The sequence below is a fragment of the Xiphophorus hellerii genome, chromosome 11, assembly GCF_003331165.1.
Source record: "Xiphophorus hellerii strain 12219 chromosome 11, Xiphophorus_hellerii-4.1, whole genome shotgun sequence".
Lineage (NCBI taxonomy): Eukaryota > Metazoa > Chordata > Actinopteri > Cyprinodontiformes > Poeciliidae > Xiphophorus > Xiphophorus hellerii.
This window is the reverse complement of record NC_045682.1, coordinates 2,109,200-2,132,199: the sequence shown is the minus strand read 5'-3', so window position 1 is coordinate 2,132,199 and position 23,000 is coordinate 2,109,200. Positions and strand designations below refer to the sequence as shown.

Here is a 23,000-nt window from a genome sequence, read left to right as displayed (position 1 = left end):
TTAAAAGAAGAGAGGAAGAGAAAAAGGAACAAAAGGAAGGATTTGTGTGTAAAGAGCAAAAAGAAAGGACAGAAGAGCAAAGATTAAAGGAGAGAAAGAATGAACAAAGAAAGAAAAATATAAGCAAAGGAAGAAAGAAAGAAAGAAGGAAAGAATGAATCAAGGAAGGAAGGACATGAAGAAGGAATGACAAGACAAAAGGAACAAATGCAGTAAGGACAAGAACCAAAGGAAACAGACAAGCAAGAATTAAGGAAGGATGAAAAGGGTGGACGATGGAAGGAAGAAACACAAACAAAGGAAGAAAGTAAGGAAGGCAGGCAAGGGTACAAAGAATGACACAAAAGAAGAGAGGCAGGACACAGGAAAAGAAAGAATGAAAGGAAGGCAAAGAATGAAGAAAAAGTGCTACAAGAAAGGAAAGGAAGTAAGAGATAAGAAGGAAAACAAAGGAAGGAGTGAAGGAGGGTAAAATGCAAACCCAAGATAAAGATTGCAGTCAGGAAACAGATTTTTTTTTTCTATACTGAAATGAAATTCCAGCCGTTTTCCCTGTGTTTCCCAGACAGCGAAGGACCCTGCTCAGAGAACCTGACGTTCATGGAGCCCAGCAGCGCCGCGTCTTGAGAACCCTACTCCTGTCTGTCTGAACGGGCACGTTTGTACGACGACTACAAGGGGTCCTTTCTGCCCAGCCGCCTCTCGAGTTTCAAGAACACAAAGAGACGCGGAGCTCAGGTAGAGTCTGACCTGGAGCGCGAACAACGGCGGTCCTGTCAGGGAGGAGGAGGAGGGGTGAAGGGACCTGCTGGTGTTCAGGCACAAAGGCAGGGAGGAAGATGGAGGAGCGACAGAGCGAGATAATCTGAAAGGAGGTCAGAGGCTTTGAAAACATTGAAGCCACAAGGCATCATGATTCCTCTCATTCAGAACAGAAATGTTATTAATGTTCCCAACTAAGGCAGGGGTGTCCAGGGGTCATTTGTGGTCCTTGAAATAACTTGGCTGGCCCTTCACTATAGTACAAGAACAGTACATATTTAGCTCTCCAGAAAAGCTGGCCCACACTGCAAAAAGACAACAATTTACAAAGTTGCTTTGGTTTAGTTTCTAGTGCAGATAAGTTTACACTTGAAATACGACAAAAATAATTGAAGTAACTTGTCAGCTTGTTTTAAGTCAACATTTCCTTAATATTGATAAAACATAAATACTAGTTCCAGTACTAATTTCACTTCATCTCTTGCTATACGTAAATTATTCTACTTTTTCATCAATATTTAGGTCAGATTCACTTTAAACAAGCTCCTATTTCTTGCTGAAGAGTTACTTGTAAGTCAGTTTTGTCTTACTTCAAGTGTACTAAGCAATTAGCACTAGAAACTAGATAAGCGTAGCCTGTAGGAGTTGGTGTTTTTACAGTGCAGATGGGCACTGTAAAATTAATTCCTTAATTCCTTCAGGATGAGATTTATTTTATCTTATATAAAAAATATTAGATTCAAAGTATTTTTATGTCATCATCCATGTTTTTGTAAGTTGAGAAACAGACATCTAAGACTTTCTGGTCGACCCAAAGATGTAACAACTATGAAACCTTTCTTTTTCAGACTAAAATAATCTTGTTTTCTGCTTTGTGAAAAATGGCCTTTAAGTCAACTTAAATCAAAGTTTATACAAGTGAGGTTAGAACTATTGATTAAGGGTGTGATCACACCAGCCAGGTTTAACTTTAAGTCAGGTTTGTTTGTGGAGGTGTGGTTTGTAATAGAACTCTGGTGCAGATCAAGAAGCTAACTCTGTCCGTCTGAAACCTCCGTCTGAGTTTGGTTGAAGTGAACTCTGCTGCGTTTGGAATGCATATGTGAATGTCAAGCCGGCTGGAGATCACTCCCAAAGCAGGAAATGGACTAAATCACAGGGCATTCTGGGAAAATACAATCAAAACAAATGAGCAAGGCTAACACTAGCAGGACGAAAAGAAAAATCCTAGAACCACTGACGGTACTTCATTTTTGTTCACATTTTGTGAAGAAGAAAGTTGTGCTCGGTTTCTTCTTCAGAGGTTTTCATGTTTCTTTCAGTGGTTTTTGCTGCAGCTCCACCACAGGCGAGGAAGGGAAGAGGTTTTTCAAAGAGTTTGGTTTGTTTGACAAAGTGCACAACCTGAAAATGTAACAAATGTTCCAACTTCGGTTCCAATCAAACCGAGTCTACCGGACTATGAGGTGTGTTAACTCCCTAAAACACTTTAAAATACATCAGAAAATTCTGAAAGATCTAAAATGAAGGGTTAACGTGTCTAACTGATATTTCCCAGTGGTCCACTCGCCTCTCGGACAGCGCCTTGCTCTGGTTGTCTCTGGCAGCCTGCAGGTCTCTCTCCAGGCGTTTCTTCTCCGTCTCCAGCTTCTCGGCATCGTTGGGCTCCAGCCGCTTCCGTGGGCTGATATACTGCAGCTCCTTCAGCAGCTCCTCCTTCTCGTTGATGAGGATGAGGCGGTCCCGCTCTGGGTCCAGCAGGCCCGGCCACGCTTCGCTGTCCAGTTTGGCGATCTGCACCTCGATGCTGGCGATCCTTCAGAAAAACGACAGGACAGTCAACCAAGAGAAAATCCCTGACAGGACAGCATTTACTGACATGGATATTAATGTTTTTATCAAACATTAAAGATGCTTTTACTGTGAAATTCATTACATTCATGCTAAAAGTGAATAATTTCATTCAACATCTGGTTGACAGCGAGATCCAATGTTGGGGTAAATCTTTTAGCTGCATCTAAATGAAAGATTGAAGTTTCAGATTTTAAAGCAGCTTTCAGATCAAATCCGTTACCTTCTCTTTGCCTCATCGTACTTCAGGCTCAGACGAACTTTTTCTGCCAGTTTGTTGCTGCTGGTCGTAAACTGGTTTGAAAAACCAAAGAAAGAAACATAATGAGCGCTCAGATTTTCCTTCATACAAGGTTCTGCAACTGTGTTCATACTTTTTCAGATTTTGCCACATTGCAACAACAAACATTTGATGAAATTTGGGAGGAAAATGATACTTACTTAACAAATAAAACTCTGGAAATAGCCAGAGCTCAACATTTTAGCATATTCTTCTCAACAAAGTAGCTAAAACTCATATTTCCAACTTATTTTTAGTCTGAATAATTCTATTGAGACCCCAGACACAAGCCTTGTTCTGCATTTAAAAAAAGTCCACACCCAGCACGATCCTGCCACCGCCAGATGTCTTCAGGGTGATGTGGTGCAAAGTGGGTTTTCCTCCACACACAGTGTTTCAAACACAGGCCAAAAGATTCATTTACATGCAACTTAACTTCACAAAAATGAAAAAAAAAGCTTCTTTCTTTCAGCTGAACCTAAATTAATAAACTTAGAGATAAGTTTAAATCCCACAACTAGAAAAGTCTAGCTACTAAAAAGGCCCAAGTTTTTTATTTTTGAAAATAAAACCACAGTAAATAATGACACGGAAGTAAAGCATCATGAATATTCTTTTTCATGCTTTTCAGTAAATTTTCATTTTAAAAATGTTACAAAGTGGACTAAAAAATAAAATCCAGAACTTTTAACTTTTTTTGTATATTTTTTCATTCTTTTCCATACTTAGAAAATCATAAAATGCAATTTCTTTTTAGCTTTTACCAAAAATTTTAATTAGCTTTAATCATATTCTGGTGACTAAGATGTCATGAAAATAGGAAACAGTAAACAGGAATTAGTGCAACAGTGAAAGCCAAATGAATCTCTTCTTTCTTTTTTTTTCAGTTCTAAATATAAGAAAACTCACCAAATTCTGCAGTGAAGTGTGAAAAATTTACATACTTTTGCAACTTAAAAAAGTTGCAAAAGAAATGTCTCGACAGCACGCCCCAGCAAACTTCACTTACCTTACTTTATTGTACAGTTATTAAATTCTGTACACTTGAACTTCCTAAAACCAGCAGTGACTGAATTTGGGATTTTGAACAATTTTTACTCCATTTTTGTAGTTTCTAGTCTCTGCATTCGACTGAACTTGTTTTAGACATTTTAATTCATCACCTTCAAATTTGGTGAGTTTGCAGATTACGGATCTAAAATGATAAAAATCCAGATTTTTCTTACATGTTGGAGGGGCAGAGCCACAACTCAAACTTTGACTACGTGCCAAAAAAAGAAAACATGTTAAAAAGCCAGAAACAAAAGTCAAAGCACAAACCTGCTTTGACAGCCTTGTTTCAATAGTTTTTGTTTCAGTTATTATCACTCCAATTTACCTTTAATTTAGCGTTTGCGTGCAAAACAAGAATGCTTTCATCAAGGTTTAAATCAACAAAATGAATCTTGGTAATTTGATGAAATGAGAAAAGTTTAAGCGATATAAATACATAGGTAAATAGAACTACACTTAGAGCAGGAAGTGGGGCTGACATTTTGTTCTGGCACTAACCTCAGCTGGGAGGTCGGTTTGGGATCCGACGTCTGAGTAGAGGCGAGGGATGGACGTCTCAGAGTTGGCGAGCGATGGACTGCTGCCCCACAGCTCCTGTTGGGAGCCAGAATCCAGCCGGAAGCCGTCCTTCAACACGGCCAGTTTCTGAGGAAAAGAGGGGAGACACACGAAGACGAGTCAGGGTGGGACAACAGCAGCGGCTGCAGTCAGGAGGGAGGGAAACAAGAAACACATGAAGGAGTAAAAGGTGAAAAAACCTCACAGTCCTGGTCTTAAAAAGAGGCTTTTCATTTCCCCCAGGCAAATTCAAGCACTTTTCAAGCATTTTCAAGGTAGGTTTTTAACTTTTCCAGCAACACACCTTTTAAAGATAAAAACAATAAATTATCTAAAAGAAAAACCTTTAAAAAAACAGTTTCAATTTAGTATTATGTAATATTTATTACTATAATTAATGTCTTGTGATGGTATTTTACCTTCAAGGTAAACTAAAAAGGTAAAGCTAAAATTTAACAATTTTATTTATGAAATATCTTTCCCAATTTCATTAACATTGCTTAAAATAAAATAATATATATATTTGTGTGTGTGTGGGTGTGTGTGTGTGGGGGGGCGTGTGTGTGTGTGTGTGTGTGTGTGTGTATGTATGTATGTAACTTCCAATTACACAGATCAGGTCACCGAGACATTTTTGAATAATAAATACTCACTACATTAAGAAAGTTACAAAAAAAATTTTTTTTTAAATGTCCTTGCAAAGTTTTCTGGCATTTAGCAAATAGACATAAATTTGGTCATACTAACTGACCTAAAACAAGAAAAGTTTAGCCTGTCAGATAGTGAGAAAAAAAATTCTGTTTTTTTTATTAGATATGAAAATATCTGGTTTCAACTGTAAATAATGTTTTCCAAATGTAGGCTTTTAATAAATCTGTGCAGTTTGAATATCAAGCATTTTAAGAGCTTTATAGAGAAATACAGATCTCTCCAAGCCTTGAAAATGCCAGACTGAAATTCAAGCACTTTCAAGGATTTCAAGCACCCAAACAAACTCTGTAAAATACCTTTGTTTAGTTTTTATTCTTGTTTTAAACCTTACAGATGCAAAAGAACATTTTGAACAGCAGACATGCCTCCTTTTAACCAGCTGCAACAGATGCAGACCTCACTGAGACAAGTTTCAACTCTAATTCTCTCAGTAACTACTTCCATAAAGAAGGGTGTTTCTGTGAGAGTTGTTGCTAATGAGCCCAATGATCAATAAAGATGGTTCACTGACCGGTTGGGGCTGTTAAAGCTAAAAATGTTCAAAGTCCTGTACATGTCTAATAATGAATAAATGAAGTTACTTTCCCAAACCCTGTAAGGACAGCTGCTAACGACGAGCTGCAAGAGCTTAAAGACTCTGGCTTATTTTTATTCAGCAAACTGAAACATTTTAACGTTTTTGGTAATCTATGGTAGTAGTAGTGAGCGGTAATTGAAAAGTAACTTCATTTATAAAATTTTATACATGCACCAAAGCTCTCCACACCAAAACAATGCAAGAAACTAATGGCAGTTTTTACTTTTCATTAACATTGCAATTACTCCGACATCAGTTCATCTGTTTCTTTTTGTGTTCCTGCTCTTTCTTCTCAAACGCCCAGTCGGTCGTAGTATGGCTGCTTGTACTGAGCCAGGTTCTGCTTCTGAGAACCTGGCTCAGTTTCTCTTCCTGTTGACGGAGAGTTTTTCCTCTCCTCTGTTGCTACATGCATGCTCAGTATGAGGAATTGCTGTAAAGTTAAGTGATTGAATGCTGGAAGTCAATGACACAATGTAATCTACCGGGTTATTTTAGATAGAAACTTTTTAAACTAATTTGAATAATAAACTGCTTAATCAAGTGTTTGATAACTAGGATCAAATGGAATGCATACATGATTAAATGCTTTAAGCTGACCTGCTTTTAAATGGAACTATAAAATAATACATAAAATGGAATATAAATAAAGTGAACTGAATGGTTCTTTCAAACTCTTAGTAATGAAACTGTTACATCTGTGTATCTGTCATAAAAATTGGGATTATTTTGCTGATTCTAGCCTGTGAAAATCTCTCATGTTTATTAGAATAAGGATCAATAGTTATATAAACACAAATAGTCAAAACAAACTACTAAGACAAACTAAAGCAGCGCTAAAGACAGTTTTCTAGCTCACTCTGTTCTTTCTTTTTTACTTCGCTGTTTTTCTGCAGCTGCTTCTGACATTAAATCAAGCAAAATGAAATGTTTCACAATGACTGCCACAAACATGCTGCAGAAACACAGACAGACCTGCACACTGAGCTGCCAACTGCAGACGGCAAATCATGCATTATTGAGCGGCTCTTCTCTCCTCGTTCTGATGCTTTCAGCCTAAATGGCTGCGAGGAAGCAGAAGCACGTCACATCTTTGAAACGGAGGAGCCGTTGATTATCATCAACGGATCACAGAAAGTTGGCTGATGTCTCAGTTTCCTTGTAAATGTGTCAATTTAGCTTCATGTCAACCCATCAGCTGACTCCAAGTCCCATTATGCAACTTTAATCTGTAGCCATGCAGAAATGACAGGTTAACACTGCAGTGCTTCCACATGCATAAAGGAGAGCTGAGAGATATAAACTATGGATGACATCAAAATAGAGAAAGGAAAACGTCTTAAAATGAATGACAAGGCAGCTTCCAAGTCATTCTGCTCGAAAATCCATGAAAACCTTCAGAGTGGAGCTGCAACCAGACATCATTCTGCTGCATCTGAACCATTTTGTCTTTTCGTAGTAAAACCCAGTGTTTACTGTTACACTGTGCAGGTCGGAGATTAGCTAAACACAGACTGGAAATTAGTCACAAAACTGATCGATTCATCTCTAGCTAACTAGAGTAACTAGAGTAACTAACTAAAATAGTTCAATATTTGCATAAAATCTTACACAGTAAAATTTTTATTGATTTAATGTGTGATTTCTTTTTAGCAACTGGACTAAAAATATTTAATTTTCATGCACATGTTTTGTGAGTTGACAGCATAACAAAGATACAAAAATATAATTTTCTTACTCTTTGACTTTTTCATGTAATTTTGAAGTTTGTTCTGCTGCTATCAGACTAGGGATTAAACAGTTAATCAAATTAGTAGTGATTAATACATTTTTTTAATAATCGTCAGCTAATTTAGTAATCGATTAATTATTAGCTGGCATATACAGATTTAAAAAAAGGATATCTGCTGAAAGAACAACACACTCAGAGCAATAATTAAGCCAAAACTGTACAACATTTCTATACATTTTGCATTTAAGATATTTAAACACTTTGACTCTAAATACATTCTACCCAAAACTCCTCCAGACGCTGGTCTGGATTCTACCGTTTTCAGTCTGTGTTGACATCTAAAAGATACTAAAGTTGAGTGTTTTCAGCCTCCACTGCAGATAGCAGCAGCAGAATGAATATGAACTACTGGGACTCAGAGGAACACTTAAAACTCCTCCAGACGTAACTGCATCTCCTTCTGACCAGGACGAACCTCAATGCAGCACAGCACAGACAGAAAGATGAGATCTATGTTCAGCTTGCTGCAGACAGGAGGAGGTCCCTGCAGGATGACGCCTGAAATATTTAAAACTTGTTGGAATTTCAGGTCACAAAAATCCAAACACTTCAGTTTATCACTGTCGGTTCGACGCTAGGAACCATTCCAGAGACCGTTCCAGTCATCAGCCAATCTGAGCTTCTCCCACTTTCTCTTTCATGAACTCGACGGGCGGTCAACAGAAGGACGAAGGCAAGGCATTAAAGCACCTATTGCCTCCCTGAAGTCTCAGCTAATAAGTTACTAAATCTGTTTTAGTGCTGTTCATAAAAACACACAGAGGCAGCTTCACACCCCCTCACATCTAGGAGCCGTTGCTCCGTCTGAGACGTTTTCAGTGATAAATCCCTCTGTCTTAAAACTATGAGAGCATCTATGTCACACACACCTGCAGTGTGACACAGATGCTTTAAATATTTCATTTCTCAATTTTTTTCTGATGAACAGTTCTCATCAGCCTGACCTGGCCATGCTGAAATCTCCAGTATATCAGCGTTCACATGAGCACCACAGTAAGGCCTGAACACATCTGAGTTAAACTGAAGGGGGAGAAGAAAGAAGTACTGTTGTCATGGAGTTTTGTTGCAGAGGATAAAAAAAGTGAAAAAGCATCTCATACCCACTGTTAAGCACGACGGAGGACCTGTGATGAAGTGGGAACAGCTAATGGCTTAAAACCCAGACACAGCAGCTGGAAATCAGTTTAAAGAGCCCTCCACACTTATTTACACTTCTGCTGAAGATGGATTTAAAACATCCAATAATAAATTAAACTTTCATTAAAGTCGTATAATATTAAACAGTATGTAATAGTGAGTGCAGTGGAGGGCACCACGAATTAAAAAGTCAGTTGCATTAACCCTAAAGCACTAATCAGAAATATTAGTTACACTAATGCTAATGCTAACACTAACGCTAAAGCTAAAGAGCTTACACTGCTTTCTGTTAAAACTACAGGGATCGATGTGTTCTGGATACAGAACATTATTTGCTGCCACGCATCGCAGGTGGAGAACGTGAGGAGAGAAAGAAAAACCTCTTAGTCTTCATCCACTTCAAAATAAAAGCATGAATATAAACATCTAATTACTTGAAGACTTCTTAACAGTCGACAACCAAAACTTCAACACAGATGTTGAAATTTATCCAATGGATAGCTTACTAAACAAACAAGTAAATAAACGCTTTAGAATTTAATCTGAAAAAACAAAGTATTTAGGGGAAGCTAAGCCTGCTAAACATTTTCCAAGTTTGCAAAAATGCTAAATGGTTAAATGAAAACTTTGCTCCACTACTAGAGTATTAGGAGAAGTGAGTCCATCACTGATTGGGTGAAAACAAACCACAAGTTAATAAACAAGTATATTTTTTTACCAAACTTACAGGTTATACAGCTACTGACTCCTCAAAGCGAAAAAAAACATAGTAAAAGCATTTTTTATTTCATACTCTGTTACAATAATTAAGTTGTTGCCCTCCCTTCCAAATCATCCATCAGAGATGAAACCTAATGTTTCCCATTGCTACCACAGTCTATAGGGGTGAGCTGTAGAAAAAAGCTAGCCCTGGATTCCAGATATTCACCAGGTCTATAACATATAATGGTTTCAAGCATTGTAAAAGCACAAATCCCAAAAACAGCATGGCTTGTTTTTGGGATTTGTGTAAATCAACATGTGTAATCGAGACGATTTTAACTTTAAACTGTTTCCTTTTTTCCTCCATTCTGGACTGATGCTTCAGAAAGGAGGACAAAAAGAATCAGGTTTCCATGTGTGTTCATACTTAGAGAACCTCTGTGTTTGGGAACACAATATTTGAGCTCACAAAAATAAACAATGGCTTTACGAGGGAAAATAGGACACAGCACGCCTTCCTTATCTGGCTCCAGCAGGAAAAGGTAAAGCTAACTTTGTGTTAAACCGGCTCTAATGCAAACAAAAAGGTGTCATCCTGCTGTTTCTGTATTTGTGTTCACTCAGGCTTCAAGTCGATCTTACCTGCATGAGCTCCTGCTTCTCCTTTTCTCCGGAGCTGATGGCGTCTCGAATGGAGCGGACCTCGTTGAGGATGGCCTGCGCGTCCTGCAGCTTGTAGCCGGATGGGCTGTTGGATACTTTCTGGTTAATCCTGGAGGATAGGAAGAAGAAGAACATTAGACAAAACCGTCTACATTCACATCAATGATACAAATCCAAATATGAATATAAAGGGTCACTTTGTGCTATATATTATTTAATTAATCAAGAATCTCTCCCTACTGTTCAGTTTGGATTTTTTGTTGCTCTTGTGTATAGTTTTGCCTTTCATTTTGACTGTATTCTGGGGAACATCAATAAAAATAAAGTTTAAAAAACAAAACAAAAAAAGTGATTATGCTGTAAAATGAACTCCAAACTGCACTCAGTCAGCTCAGAAAGACCAAGAACAGTACACTTTATGACATATACTGTATATATAATGTTATTAGTCATAGCTTGTGATTTTTTTTTTTTGCTTTAGCTTTGTATTTGTTTTATTGTTTATGTTGCAGTAAACAATCATCTGAGAAAACTGCAGGAGCAGCAGCTGCTACGTAAAGCTCAACATGAACAAGTCATGCGTTCATCTGAATAACCGGCCCTTCCACATTCTTCCCGAGAAGGACGAGGGGAGGGAGTTTTGGGCTGAATGAGAGACACAGCAAGGGAGAAACAAAAAAAAAGAACGAAAGAATGAGGAAGTGAAGGAGGGAGGTACTGGTCTGTAACAGGGAACAACTAATCCCCTTAAAGTCGTCCTCAAACGTGGACTGAAAGCTGCACGAGACACATTTTCATGGCTCATTTTTTTGTCTTTGACCAAATATCTACAGTTTTTAAAAACACATTGCAACTTCTGTTTTAATTGGAAGTATTGTAAAAGAAACTTTAATATAGCGATTTTATTCCCTTTTTTTCCCCAAGAAGTCACGTCTCTCGCTCTCTGTTGACCAATCGCCACTTCTTCAAATGGCGATTGGTCACCAAATACCATCCGACGCTGCAACAGGAGAGGAAAGCCGTGTAGGAATGCCGTCCAACCGCTACTCTTTAATCCTCCTGACACACTCACTGTGCTGCAGGAGGCAAGGCAAACAGCGCAACATTCCTTCTCAATTCAGTGTCCAAGCAGTACCCAAAAAAAAAAAAAAACGGAAAAGGAAAGGCTCCACTGCTTTCAGAACTGCTGCAGTTGGAGAGCGTAAAGTCGAGGTGTTTCCTCTCCAAACCGCATTCCTGAGCTGCAGCTCTGCTCAGGTGTTTATGGAGGCATTATAATGTTTAATGGTTGGATGGAATGTGAGATAACCCAGGAGCAATAACTGAGGAGATAAGCAGCAGTTCACCTGAATTGGCTCATCGACATTTTCACACTTATTTTAAGGTCCGTCAACACGTGCCAGTTCAAACTCCAACAAGTGAAAGTTTTTCCATTTTGTCTCTTCAGTCCCATTCATGGAACAGAAATAATATCTTTTAGACTAAGGATGTTTCTAATACAGTCTTTCCTTGCAGAGAAAAAGACTTGGAGAGCAAACTTCACACTAGTGAAAGTATTCCACAGCCAGCGTGGGATCTAGAAGACTAAGGGCCCCTGGGCTCGAGTCAGTTTTGGTGCCTTATCACTAGGCCTGTCACAGTAACACATTTTGCTGGACAATAAATTCTCCCAGAAACAATCATTTTGAGACTATTTTCAACTCCAATAATAGTACTAATGGCTTGTTAATGCAAATATGCCCACTCAAAGATCAAAAAAACTTTCATTTCTAAAGAATGTTTATTACTGGAACTGTAAAACATTTATTTATTTTTTTTCTCCCCTCCAGGGCATCTTCTGTGGGCTCCAGTGTCCCCCACACGACAGTAGGCCGACAGGAAAGGGGGAAGGAGAGGGAGACATCGCAAACATCGATGTTCGATGACCCGGTTCGATTCCCGGGTCCGGGAATCGAACCCGCGACGGCCGCGTTGAGGACCCAAGGCCCCTAAACGTGGGTCACGCCACCCCCGAAGCCACCACAGCACGCCCCAAACATTTCATTCTTAATGTCAGAACTGAAACAAAATAATTAAAATGGATTAAGAAGGCTCAGAAAACTAAAATGCAGGTAGTGCAAACCAACTACTTCATACTGTTTGTCAAATGTTGGCAGGGTTCTCAAAATGCTGGATTTTCAATTATATTGAAGGGGAGTATCTCTTTGCTTTAAAAATGATCATGTTCATTTTAATTTACCAAGCAAATAATTATTTTATTGCTTATTGTGACAGACTTGCTATCCCAGAAAAAAAGTCTCTTATTCATGCAAATTATAGGACATTAAGAGGTAGGCCTACACATCGTACAGATGTTCATCTGGCCTACACATCGTACAGATGTTCATCTGGCCTACACATCCTACAGATGTTCATCCTGTAGGCTTACAGGATGAAGAGTCGTTTCAAAATGTCTGATGGCCTTTTTTTGAGCCTGTACACTCCTGTTAACGATTAATCTATTACTGAACTAGTTCACGATTATTTCCATAATTGATTAATCACGAGAAATCCGATTAATTGGGTTAGCCTCACAAAAGTTTTGAAAAATTTGACTTGTTTATGAAAGCCATTCAAGCTTGTAAAATACTTGAATTCTTTTACAGTTTTACAAATCTTGCTTCAAAAACATCTGTCAACTGTAGAGCCGTAATAACACTTACTCTATGAGCGTCTCGAAGCCTTGCTCTTTGTACTGCAGTTCCTGCTTCATAGAGGCCAAGTCCCGCTTCAGCTTGTTCACCTGACACAGAACAAACCCGTCAGAGATGGAAACACCTTCTACTTTAGTGACAGCAATCCCTGCTCACATCAACCTTTCTATCAAAGTCATTTGTTCCTCATTTTTCCGGTTGAAACTGTTCCCAAACCAACAATGATCTATTTCCAGACTCTCCAGCATCAGGATTTGATGATCAATCTATGCAAACATAAGCTGTCCAAATGTAAATGTGAGTTCAAGATGAAGGGTTTCTTACTCGACTTTTGGCTGTGGCAATTTCCGCTTTGAGGATATCTGGGTCGTATTTGCTGGATGAGGACGACCTGGAATTTACTGCAAGAGGAAAAGAAACAAGTTACAAAGATATACCGTACTTACTGCTTATGTTACTAAAAAAATAGCATGAATGAATTATTTACAATAACAAATAAACATTTAACAGTAAAGAAAAAATGAAAAAGTACAAACTACATAAATAAATACAAATAAATGAGTAATAGACGTGGTAAATAAGGAAAGAAGAAGTAAAAATAGGGGAAAGAACAAAAGAAATAATTTGAAATATATACTTATCTATAATATAAATAATGTTCAAAAATTATAAGACAACAAAATAAGTGACAAAACACAAACATTTTATATAAAAGTAGCCAAATAAATCCTACATGGACAAGTCTAAAAATTAGAAAATGAAAGCAATAAATTATTGCTCAATTATTATTTTAATGATACAAAAACTTTTAAAAAAAAACTGTACACTTTTTTTTAGATGAACTTTCTATTATTCTATTATTAAGAAAAGAGAACAATAAGTTCTGATCAAGTAAATGTTAATTCTAAGGCTAACTTATTTTCAAATAAAACATCAATTTCTGTTCTGATGCTAATTTCAACAGAGCAACTGGCCCACAAACTGATAACTTTTGCTCCAACTGACACTTACTTCAATAATCGATTAATCACAATTAACTACGATTAATTGTTTCAGCCCTACTGAAAACCAAACCGTCTGATTCTTCTTCCACCTCTCCTCCTCCTCACAGGAGACACCTGAAGCTAAGCTGATGTTGGACTCTGACTCACGGCTCGTCTGTGACGTGGACTTGTCCCTCCAGGCGTCGTTGAGCTGCCGGTACTCCTGCTGCGCCAGCTGCAGCCGCTGCTCCTTCACCTGGTAGATCTCCTTCTGCGCGCTGAGCGCATCCCGGGCCACAGCAAGGTAGTCTCGGAGCATGGCCTCCTGCTCCCGCTGCCACTGGGCCCGTGGGTCCTCCAGCTGGGTCCGCTCTGAGGGCCAATCAAGTAAAACGGTTCACACCTGTCTGGTTCAGGTGAAACAGGTGTTCAAGGTGCCAGAACGCCGACTCACTGGTGTTGTGGTCGACATAGTACGCTCCGACGACGGGGTCGTAAGCTTCCTCCCAGCCCACCGGCAGCTCATCTCCGATGCAGTCAGCGAACGTCAGAGGCTTTGTCTGCCTGAAAACGAACAGATTCAGAACTTTAATGACATGACAGACAAACTCGGACACATTCTCTCTCCGCTTCCCGTCTCTTTTATTCCCCAATCCATCCCAAACTGTTTGGGATGGATCTAAGACTGAAATAATAAATCGGATTAATTGTGATAAATTGTCAATTAATTTAGAAATCAATTAATCATTAAGTGGGGTATCAGGTCTCTTAAAAAGGGCATTTTCTAAAAAAATACAACACACTCGGAGAAGTAATTAAGCCAAAACGGTACCAAAAATGTAGACTTTTTAGTGCTGCAATGATTGATCGCATAAATCAAGATAAAAAAAAAACTAAAACTTTTTTGTCTATAAATATTTTCTACACAAAATTCCTCAAGTGGCACAGCTTTGACTAGTTCAAATTCTTTAGAAGCAATCTCATATCAAGCACCTTTTGCAATCCAGTTATTACTTGGTTAATCCAAAAGATAATCACCAGATCAGCCCTATCCTGTGTTGATGTTCAATCGAGCAGAAAGGCTGGAGATCTTCACATCTGATCTTAGAAGTATTTTTATCTGCAGATGCATCCTTTGCTACAAGTAATCAATCAAAAATGTTTATAATCTGATTACAAAGAGGAAATGATTTATGTTCTTATTTGCATTTTTAATGTATTTCTAATATTGCATAAAATGGCTTAAGTAAAAAAATCTGCATAATGTGGGGAGGTTTTTATCCTATTAATCAATTAATCATCAAAAACAATTATTACCTGCAACCCTGATTCTAATATGCTTTTTAATAGTAGTGCAACCAATCTATCTGTCAACACAAATTAACAAAATAATGATTGGCACCAAGTTTAGTTCATAACAGGATTTGTGGGGTTTTTTAAGCATTCTGATTGGCTGACATAAGTTTTAGCATGTTTAAAACAACGCTCGGGCATATTTGTGTGGGTTCATGTGAATAAAATCTTTTCTAGTTTATTTTTATAAAGCCTTGACTACGTGTGTACAAAGCCTCAGACACATTCCCTCCATGCTTTCCAGCTCTTTTATTCCCCAAACCATCACAAATTGTTCAGATCTGGTATCAATTGGGGATGGATCTTAAACCAAGCAGCTCCTGTATGATGTTGACACAATTCATTGATCCAAAAAAGCAACAAATTACCCTTTTATGCTCAGGAGTTAAGATTTTTTCTGGTTAATTAACAGAAATCTGAGACATATGAAAACAACAGAAGCAGAAGGTGTTGTTCTAAAAGTCTGAGTCAAATGAAACACGTGTCTCAGGCTAACTGTGTCTGTGAGGGGAGGATTCTGGGGGCAGGGGGATCCGACCGTCTGTTGTTCCTCTGAGTCCTCCATTCACCTCTGAGGGGGGAGGTGGAAGGAGAAAAAGCGGGTGAGGCAAAAGTGGGGGGACCCATCCAACGGGACACAATAGGAGAAAACTGGCCCCTGGAATTCCACAAGTGATGCTGACGTATGGCCTGGAGGTTTCCATGGCAACCCCTGATACTACTGCACCGTGGTGCTGAAATTCACCAGAACTGATGGAGATGAAAAGCAACAGCTTCATGTTAAAACTCAAATCACCACTGTATATTAATAATATATAGCTGGAGCTAACAATCCTTTTAGTAATTGATTAATTTTGCAATTATTCTGATGATTAATCGATTAATTTAATTTTTAAAAATAGGTACATTCTGTGGATTTTGTCATTTAACCACTCAAGCCTGTTTTAAGTAAGCAAATAGTTTAAAAACAATAATTTTTTTATTGACTAAAATGCAATAATATGACATTCCTTTAGTGAATTTGAACCAAGGGAAGCTAAAACCAGGCCAGTTGACGAGTTTTGGAGAAAACAAGTTATTTTTATATTAAAAGCAAAATGCATATTTTCTACAGTTCTGGTTTAAATACTGCTCTGAGTATGTTGGGTTTTTTCAGGAAATTGCTTTTTTTGAGTCTGAATAGGCCAGTTAACGATTAATCGATTACTAAATTCGTTGACAACTATTTCAATAATTAATCACGATTAATTTGATTAATCATTGCAGCGCTAACAGTATAAGTCCTTACAAATATGTCAGTCTATAGTAGTATTAGTAGGAGTTTTATGTGACACAATGGCAATAAATAGTGCATTATTGTATAGTATATAAACTATTAAAGATTTAAACCTCCATGTCAGTTGTTTGAGGTTAGTTTCTTCCAGATTTGCTCATCAGGATGCTGACATTTTACACGTTCATGTTGGTAAAGCAGCTCAGGTTCAGTCAGATTAGCAGAGCTTAGTGTCATCCAGGACATGTTTCTGTGAAACATCTCTTCTTCCAACAACATTGTAAAACAATTATAAAATGCACTTTTATAATCCTGGATTCACTTGCTGTGATTGTTGACTTTTGTTTTATACGTTCCATCTGAATCTAAAAAAGTTTAATCGACAGCCTTTTAAATGGTTGCGTTTTTTCCTTTTCAAAAAGATTTTTGCCACTAAGCGACTCCAGAAGCAGACATGGGGAAGCAGCATTCAATTTCTATGCTGCTCTAATCTGGGAGGAACTTCCAGAGAACTGCAAAGATGCCGAAACACTGAGTTCCTTAAAATCAAGACTAAAAACTCACCTTTTGAAAAAATGTACTATTTTATGAACATAAGCAACTTCTTAACAAAATTACCACCAAACTCTACTAGAACTTTTCATGCTGCATTAATTAATTACAAACCTAGAAATCCTGAATGCATTATACCATCCATAAATATATCATAAATAATTACTTCACACTTATTGTAGTCCACGCAGTTTTTTGCGTTACGCATGTTGCGTACAGTGATGTCGCAATACAGAGAAATTAGTATATATTATGAAACACTTCCTGCTATTCCAGAGTTTTCAGTCCTTTCTGGTTCATTTTAAAGTAGAAAAGCAAAAGTTCAATATGAATTTACAACTGATTTTTCAACAGTTAAAACACAGAACAAACAAAGGAAGGACATAGAGAAAGTTATGGAACATAAAACATGGTGGTGGCAGCATCATGCTGCTGGCCAAGCTTTTCAACAAGAGACAAGGCAGCTGATCAGAGACGATAAATAGAGGATGATGTTGGTAGAAACACTTTGAGACTGGAGAGGAGTTACAATGGAATGGTGGATGCAAGTATATTCATGTGCTAGAATGGCCTAGACAAAGTCCACACCTTAATCCAGTCAAGAATCTGTTCACAAATTCTAAAGAATAGTAAAGAAGGTCAGGTTCAGATGTGCAAAGCTGGTAGAAATGAAATAACTCCAAGGGCTTAAAAACAAATGCACACCACACTTTTCAGATTGTAATTTGTGATCAATTTTTCCAGTCATTTATACTTTCACTTCCTCTTAGACATAACACATTTCTCTTTTCTGGTCTACCATGTAAAAATCTCAATGAAATACATTAGTGTGCACAATTTAAAAAAATTACTAAAATGAATTAATTTGCAAAGAACTTTCCTTAAACTGCTGAGTAGATTTCATCTCATATTTTCAGCTGTTTTGCTTCAAACTGGCCGTTTTTCTGAAGCTAAACTAGTTTTGGCATTCTTTAGCATTTGTGGACACTGAATACCAAGAGGAAAAGTTGATTAACTGACAACTTCTGTGACATTTTGTCGGCAAAAAGAAAAAAAAAATCAACTTGCAGGAAACCTGGAGGGGTTTTATTTCTTTCTATAAATAAACCTCCGCCTCCCAGGTGTTCCTCGGCTCGGCGCCACGATGCAAACCGCTCCAGTAAAAAGACCCAGGGAGGTGAGCCGCATAGCTGAGCGGTGACTCAACCCAAATACCTCGGAGTCGCAGTTGCTTCAAACCGCATTTCACAGCAGCTCAAGGTCCAACTGTAAAACATTCACACAAACAAACAAACGCGGGACAATCCGGCATGAATAATTGGCATTGAGATGGTGAAAGCAACGACCTGCCGCAGCCTTTCTGCTGAGTCTTATCTGACCGACGGCATTCCTGTCGCCTGACGACAGCCCTGCAGCGCATGATGCCGCACACAGGAATTTATAACCAGGTTCAATTCGTCTCTGTAATGTTCAGCGGAGTTCTCAGTATGCAGAGTGAGCTGCAGAAAGGGTTTCAATCATTAATGAAAGGTGGATTTGTTTTCAGATGGCAAACGCTTGATGGGAAGAATAAAAAAAAAAAGTGAGAAAAGCTCTCTCAGTTTAGAGAGCTGCAGGTATTCAAATGAAGGCCATCAGATATCTGCAGCGTGTTCCTCCTCTTTTCAAAGCCACATCTGGGACAAAAGGCGGGCGGTCCGTCTTCATTCCTGTGAGCGGACAGTGATGGGAGGGTTTTCAGCCGACTGCCACAGGGAATTCAAACCATCCAGCTGGCTCCATCTTCTCAACTCTTCATGTCTTCATTCCCTTCAGAAATAGGGAAACTTCAGCGGGCGGCTGAAGTAGAAACCAGGGCAAACAGAGAAAGGGGATTCTTAACATTTCCAAATGTGTCTTTACAAACAACGGCGGGGATTTTTCTCTCCCTCCACAAGTGAACAAAAAACTGGTCCAACATGTTGCATTTTTCCAGTAAGCACAGCTGAGTCTACCAGAGGAAAATATTCCAGCAATCTGAGCTGATGTTGCTTCCTCTTCATTTCAAGACAGCGAAACTGTGACTCAAAATATCACATTAAAGCCGTGTGAAAAACTAAGTCATGATCTTACAGAAAACTCTGGATCACTAGTCTGGACCACAGATTATTACTGATATCGTGATGTCAGAGTGGGAAATACCTGAAGGCAGAGCTGGGCGATCTGGACAAAAAATAAAATACCAGATTTTTTTTGTACCAGATCCATTTTATTCTTTGCTTTTTTCTAAAAATAAGTTATAAATTAAATGGCTTTTATTTCAGTCATCCTTTCTGTGAGTTGTATGACAAAGTGTTTGGGCCACACTACAAGAATTTATGTTTAATTACGAGAATATAGTCATATTAGTAGACTAAAGAAGCAAGTTTACCACAAAAAATATTAAAATTATGAAGAAAAAGTCATTTTAATGAGAAAAGGCTTCGATAGAAGAGATCTGACAAGATCAGTTCAGTCCATGTAGTTCATTGTTAGATCATTTCAGTGTCCTGAAGCTGATAATAATATGACTAAGTATTTCTATTAGGTGTTAAGGATCATCTGTAAAAGTAATATCAAAGTATATATTTACAAGATGATCATTTTAAATTTCTATTTTTCATTCAGCAGCTCTCATTAAATTAATACTTTATTCTCATGAAATTACAACTCTTTTCTGGTAATATAATTTTATTCTCATATTTTGACGACTGTCGCACCACTGTATTCTTATAATACGATGACTTTGTTCTCGTAGTTTAAATAAATAAACCTTGGCCTGGCCCCGATATTCCATCACAGCGTTGCCCTGAATTCAAAGTTTAACTAAATACAAGCTGCAAAACTTGCTTCTGAAACAAGATGGCGGCTCTGGGCTTTCCCACCAAATTATGGAAACCAAAGGAGTGCACTGATAAAAAAAACAATGTTTCAAAAATTAAATCTTAAGAAACAGAAAATTCAATCAATCAAGAAAATCTATTTATTGCCCAGGCATTGTTGAGCTGGGTGACATTGTGATTTCCTTCATCTCCACCTCATTGGTGTTCCAGTTGTATGTTTTATTTCCCATAATCTCCTCAATAACACATCTGTATATCATTGAAGAAATCTTCTGCAAGCTGCAGACATTTAATGTTGAAAACATTTTCACATTCTAAGCTGTGATTTTCACCTTGTTGCAATTCTTGTTTTGATTTTGGGCACTGCAGATTTAACCTGCATCCTCTGTTTACACTGAATAGGAGTAAACACAGAATCTTCAGCCAAGAAAATAACCCTTATTGTTTTTGAAATGCAACAGCTCCAAACAGGGTAATATTTTCTTTAATCTGCTTTCATCCATCAAGTAAGTGTTTTCACAACACGCATCTGAGCTGCTGTAGCAGTGCTTTGTTAAAGCCCTCAGTGCAGGACAAGATAAATCTGATGCGGGCGTCTGCAACGCAGACAGCTGCAGAGTACATATGCAAACAGGATCAATCAGAAATTAATAGTCAATTAATAAATTAGAGCAAAGAATAAATCAGCAAAAATAATAAATCAGCCTGCCGCAGCAGCAGCTAACAGTTTGCAGGGCCTCACGCTGCACTTTGACCCCGTGCACCTTGGCAGGCAGTGAAAGGGATTTCACATGAATCGAGCTTTCTGGTCGGCGAGGCAGCACACTGCTCGCTCCTTGGCGTTGTGTGTTTCAGGAATGCGTGTTTGTTTCTCTGCCGGAGGTTTTTACCCTCCGCTGTGTCTGAGCTGGAAACGTGGAGCTGAATGAGGAAAAACCTGAATTCGAAGGAACTTTGTAACCTCACGAGGAAAATAAATATTGTTGTAATTCATATTGTCAGAGGTTCAAGAAGTTATTTACAGAACTCCTATAGACGTCTGTATTACAGTGGTTGTGAAGAAGTCTCTAACTGAAGAAACTCTGCTTTAAATGACACTGTGTTTTGGTTTATGAAGAATCCACTTCTCCAGAGGTTCCTGTCATCCCCAGAACAAAACCAGAACCGGACTTCTTTTCAAATTGTTAAGCATTTTTAGGTCTGATGCGATAATGGAGGAAGAAAGTGTGCTCTCCAAATCAGACTTATGGAAGATCTTGCTACAAACAATCACTGAAGGGCTATATGCTGGAACTTCATTGATCAAGGTTTGGAACCAACAGAAAAAAAAGTCAAAAGAATATATTCAAGTTCCATCAGAAGCTTGTGTCCCTAACTGATCATTCCTGCACCAATCATCAGAGGCAGCTCTATTCTAAAACCTATAACATGACTTAAAGAATGTTGTTGGTTTCTGGTGGATTGTTGCACAGTAGCTGCAAAGCAGTGGTGGAGAAAGTACTCAAAAAATGTACTTAAGTAAAAGTACAAATACACAGGCAAAAATGTACTCAAGTAAAAGTACCACATTAACATTTTACTTAAGTAAAAGTAAAAAAGTACTGGCTTTTAAAAATACTTAAGTATTAAAAGTAAAAGTACTTGCTGAATACATAACCTAATCGCTAATATCATTAAGTGTGCCGATAGTATTTAATTTGAATACATCATAAATGTGCCATTTTAATAAACAATGTCACAGATTAAACATGTTCTTATTGTGTTTATTCTCTGTAAGAGTTTAGACTTAGATATGTGATTCTATGGATCATAATTTCAGGGATGGAAACATCTTATTTCCTGTCCTAACGTAGCATGAACTTCATTAGTGACATTTATTTAGAAAGAAATCCAACTGAAAGGGGATGGAACGAAGGTGTGGGGGGGAAGACATGCAATCGAGGAGCCACGTAGCAGAGTTGTAGTCAAGACCACTGAACACGAGACCAAGACCAGTGCCCTGCGCTACATGACACAATAAAATGAAGTGCACCTATCAAAATTGGTTCTCAGATTGATCTGAAAGATCCACATTTCCATAAAAACACCTAGATATAAATACTTAGAGCTGAAATATATTTAACCAGTATCAATTACAACTCATTTCATTCTGTTTTGCTTTCATCGCTGTGCTACAATCCGCAGAGGTCGCCTGCCATCCCTATAAAAATAACGCCCTGGGCGGTTGCCCATGTCAGAAACCACAACTGTCTGCACCATTAAACCATGAAACATAGCAATTAACTGTAATTGCTATGTTACAATTACAGTTGTAATTGTAACATTACAACAACACTATGAACACTGTCCAACGGCGCAACAAGCAGAAGGAGCACCATGACTGTTCTCATCCTCCCTCCCACTGCATGTTTGCCACCATGACAGGAGACAAAATCAATCAATGAGCATGCTCTGTGTTCATACGTTCAACTTTTACTTATTCGGCAATTAAATAAATGTGTGTGTGTGTGTATATATATAGCTATATATAGCTATTGCAGTGTATACAAGAACAAAGAACGGCTCTCAGTGAGGCTTCAGTCCCATCAACCTTAGTAAAGATCCGTCCAGAAGAATCGGATCGTTCCTGAATCCACACAATAATTCAGCGCATGAGTGACAACTTTTTTTCATCGCAGATGCAACATGTGTCTCAGTACAGCTAGCTTTGCTAGCATCACGTCCACAGATCTTACCTTTCTTTAAGCTTTCCTTCCAAGTGACGCTAAAAGTTGGACAAAGTCCCACCGTCTGTGAAAGCGAAGCGCTGCTGGTTTTACATGTCGTCATATCTTATGATTTATGCAGCTACTATCGATTAGTTAGACATCTTCTCCCGCTCAGAGGAAACCACTGCGCATGTCTGGAGCTCCGCGTGCTAGTAAAGGGGGAGGCGATGGGTGACAACAGACACTAAGTCACGTTATTGCTTGGATTTTACGGCGCCACCTTAAAGTCCCTGAACTTCATATTTTAACGGACAAAAAGAGAGCAGTGCGACTTGGATGTAACGAGTAACGCGACACTTTTGTAGAAATGTAGTGAAGTAGAAAGTACAGATACTTACTGTAAAATGTAGTGGAGTAAAAGTAGAAAGTACCCATTATTAAATCTACTTAAGTAAAGTACAGATACATGAAAATTGTACTTAAGTACAGTA

At 38.2% G+C, this 23,000-nt stretch overlaps 1 protein-coding gene across 2 annotated transcripts in view; it reads right to left on the bottom strand.

Annotated features, from left to right (window-relative positions):
* The window catches only part of wwc1 (WW and C2 domain containing 1), a 37,405-nt gene that overhangs the window by 9,687 nt on the left and 4,718 nt on the right, over positions 1 to 23,000 (bottom strand). For both annotated transcript variants that reach the window (XM_032576290.1, XM_032576291.1), the window contains exons 2-9: positions 14,217 to 14,326; positions 13,931 to 14,134; positions 13,104 to 13,180; positions 12,789 to 12,868; positions 10,066 to 10,195; positions 4,445 to 4,591; positions 2,837 to 2,907; positions 2,333 to 2,578 (exon numbers count right to left, since the gene is read on the bottom strand). In XM_032576290.1, the coding sequence (XP_032432181.1) occupies positions 2,333 to 2,578; positions 2,837 to 2,907; positions 4,445 to 4,591; positions 10,066 to 10,195; positions 12,789 to 12,868; positions 13,104 to 13,180; positions 13,931 to 14,134; positions 14,217 to 14,326 (1,065 nt within the window). The remainder of the gene's footprint in view (positions 1 to 2,332; positions 2,579 to 2,836; positions 2,908 to 4,444; positions 4,592 to 10,065; positions 10,196 to 12,788; positions 12,869 to 13,103; positions 13,181 to 13,930; positions 14,135 to 14,216; positions 14,327 to 23,000) is intronic.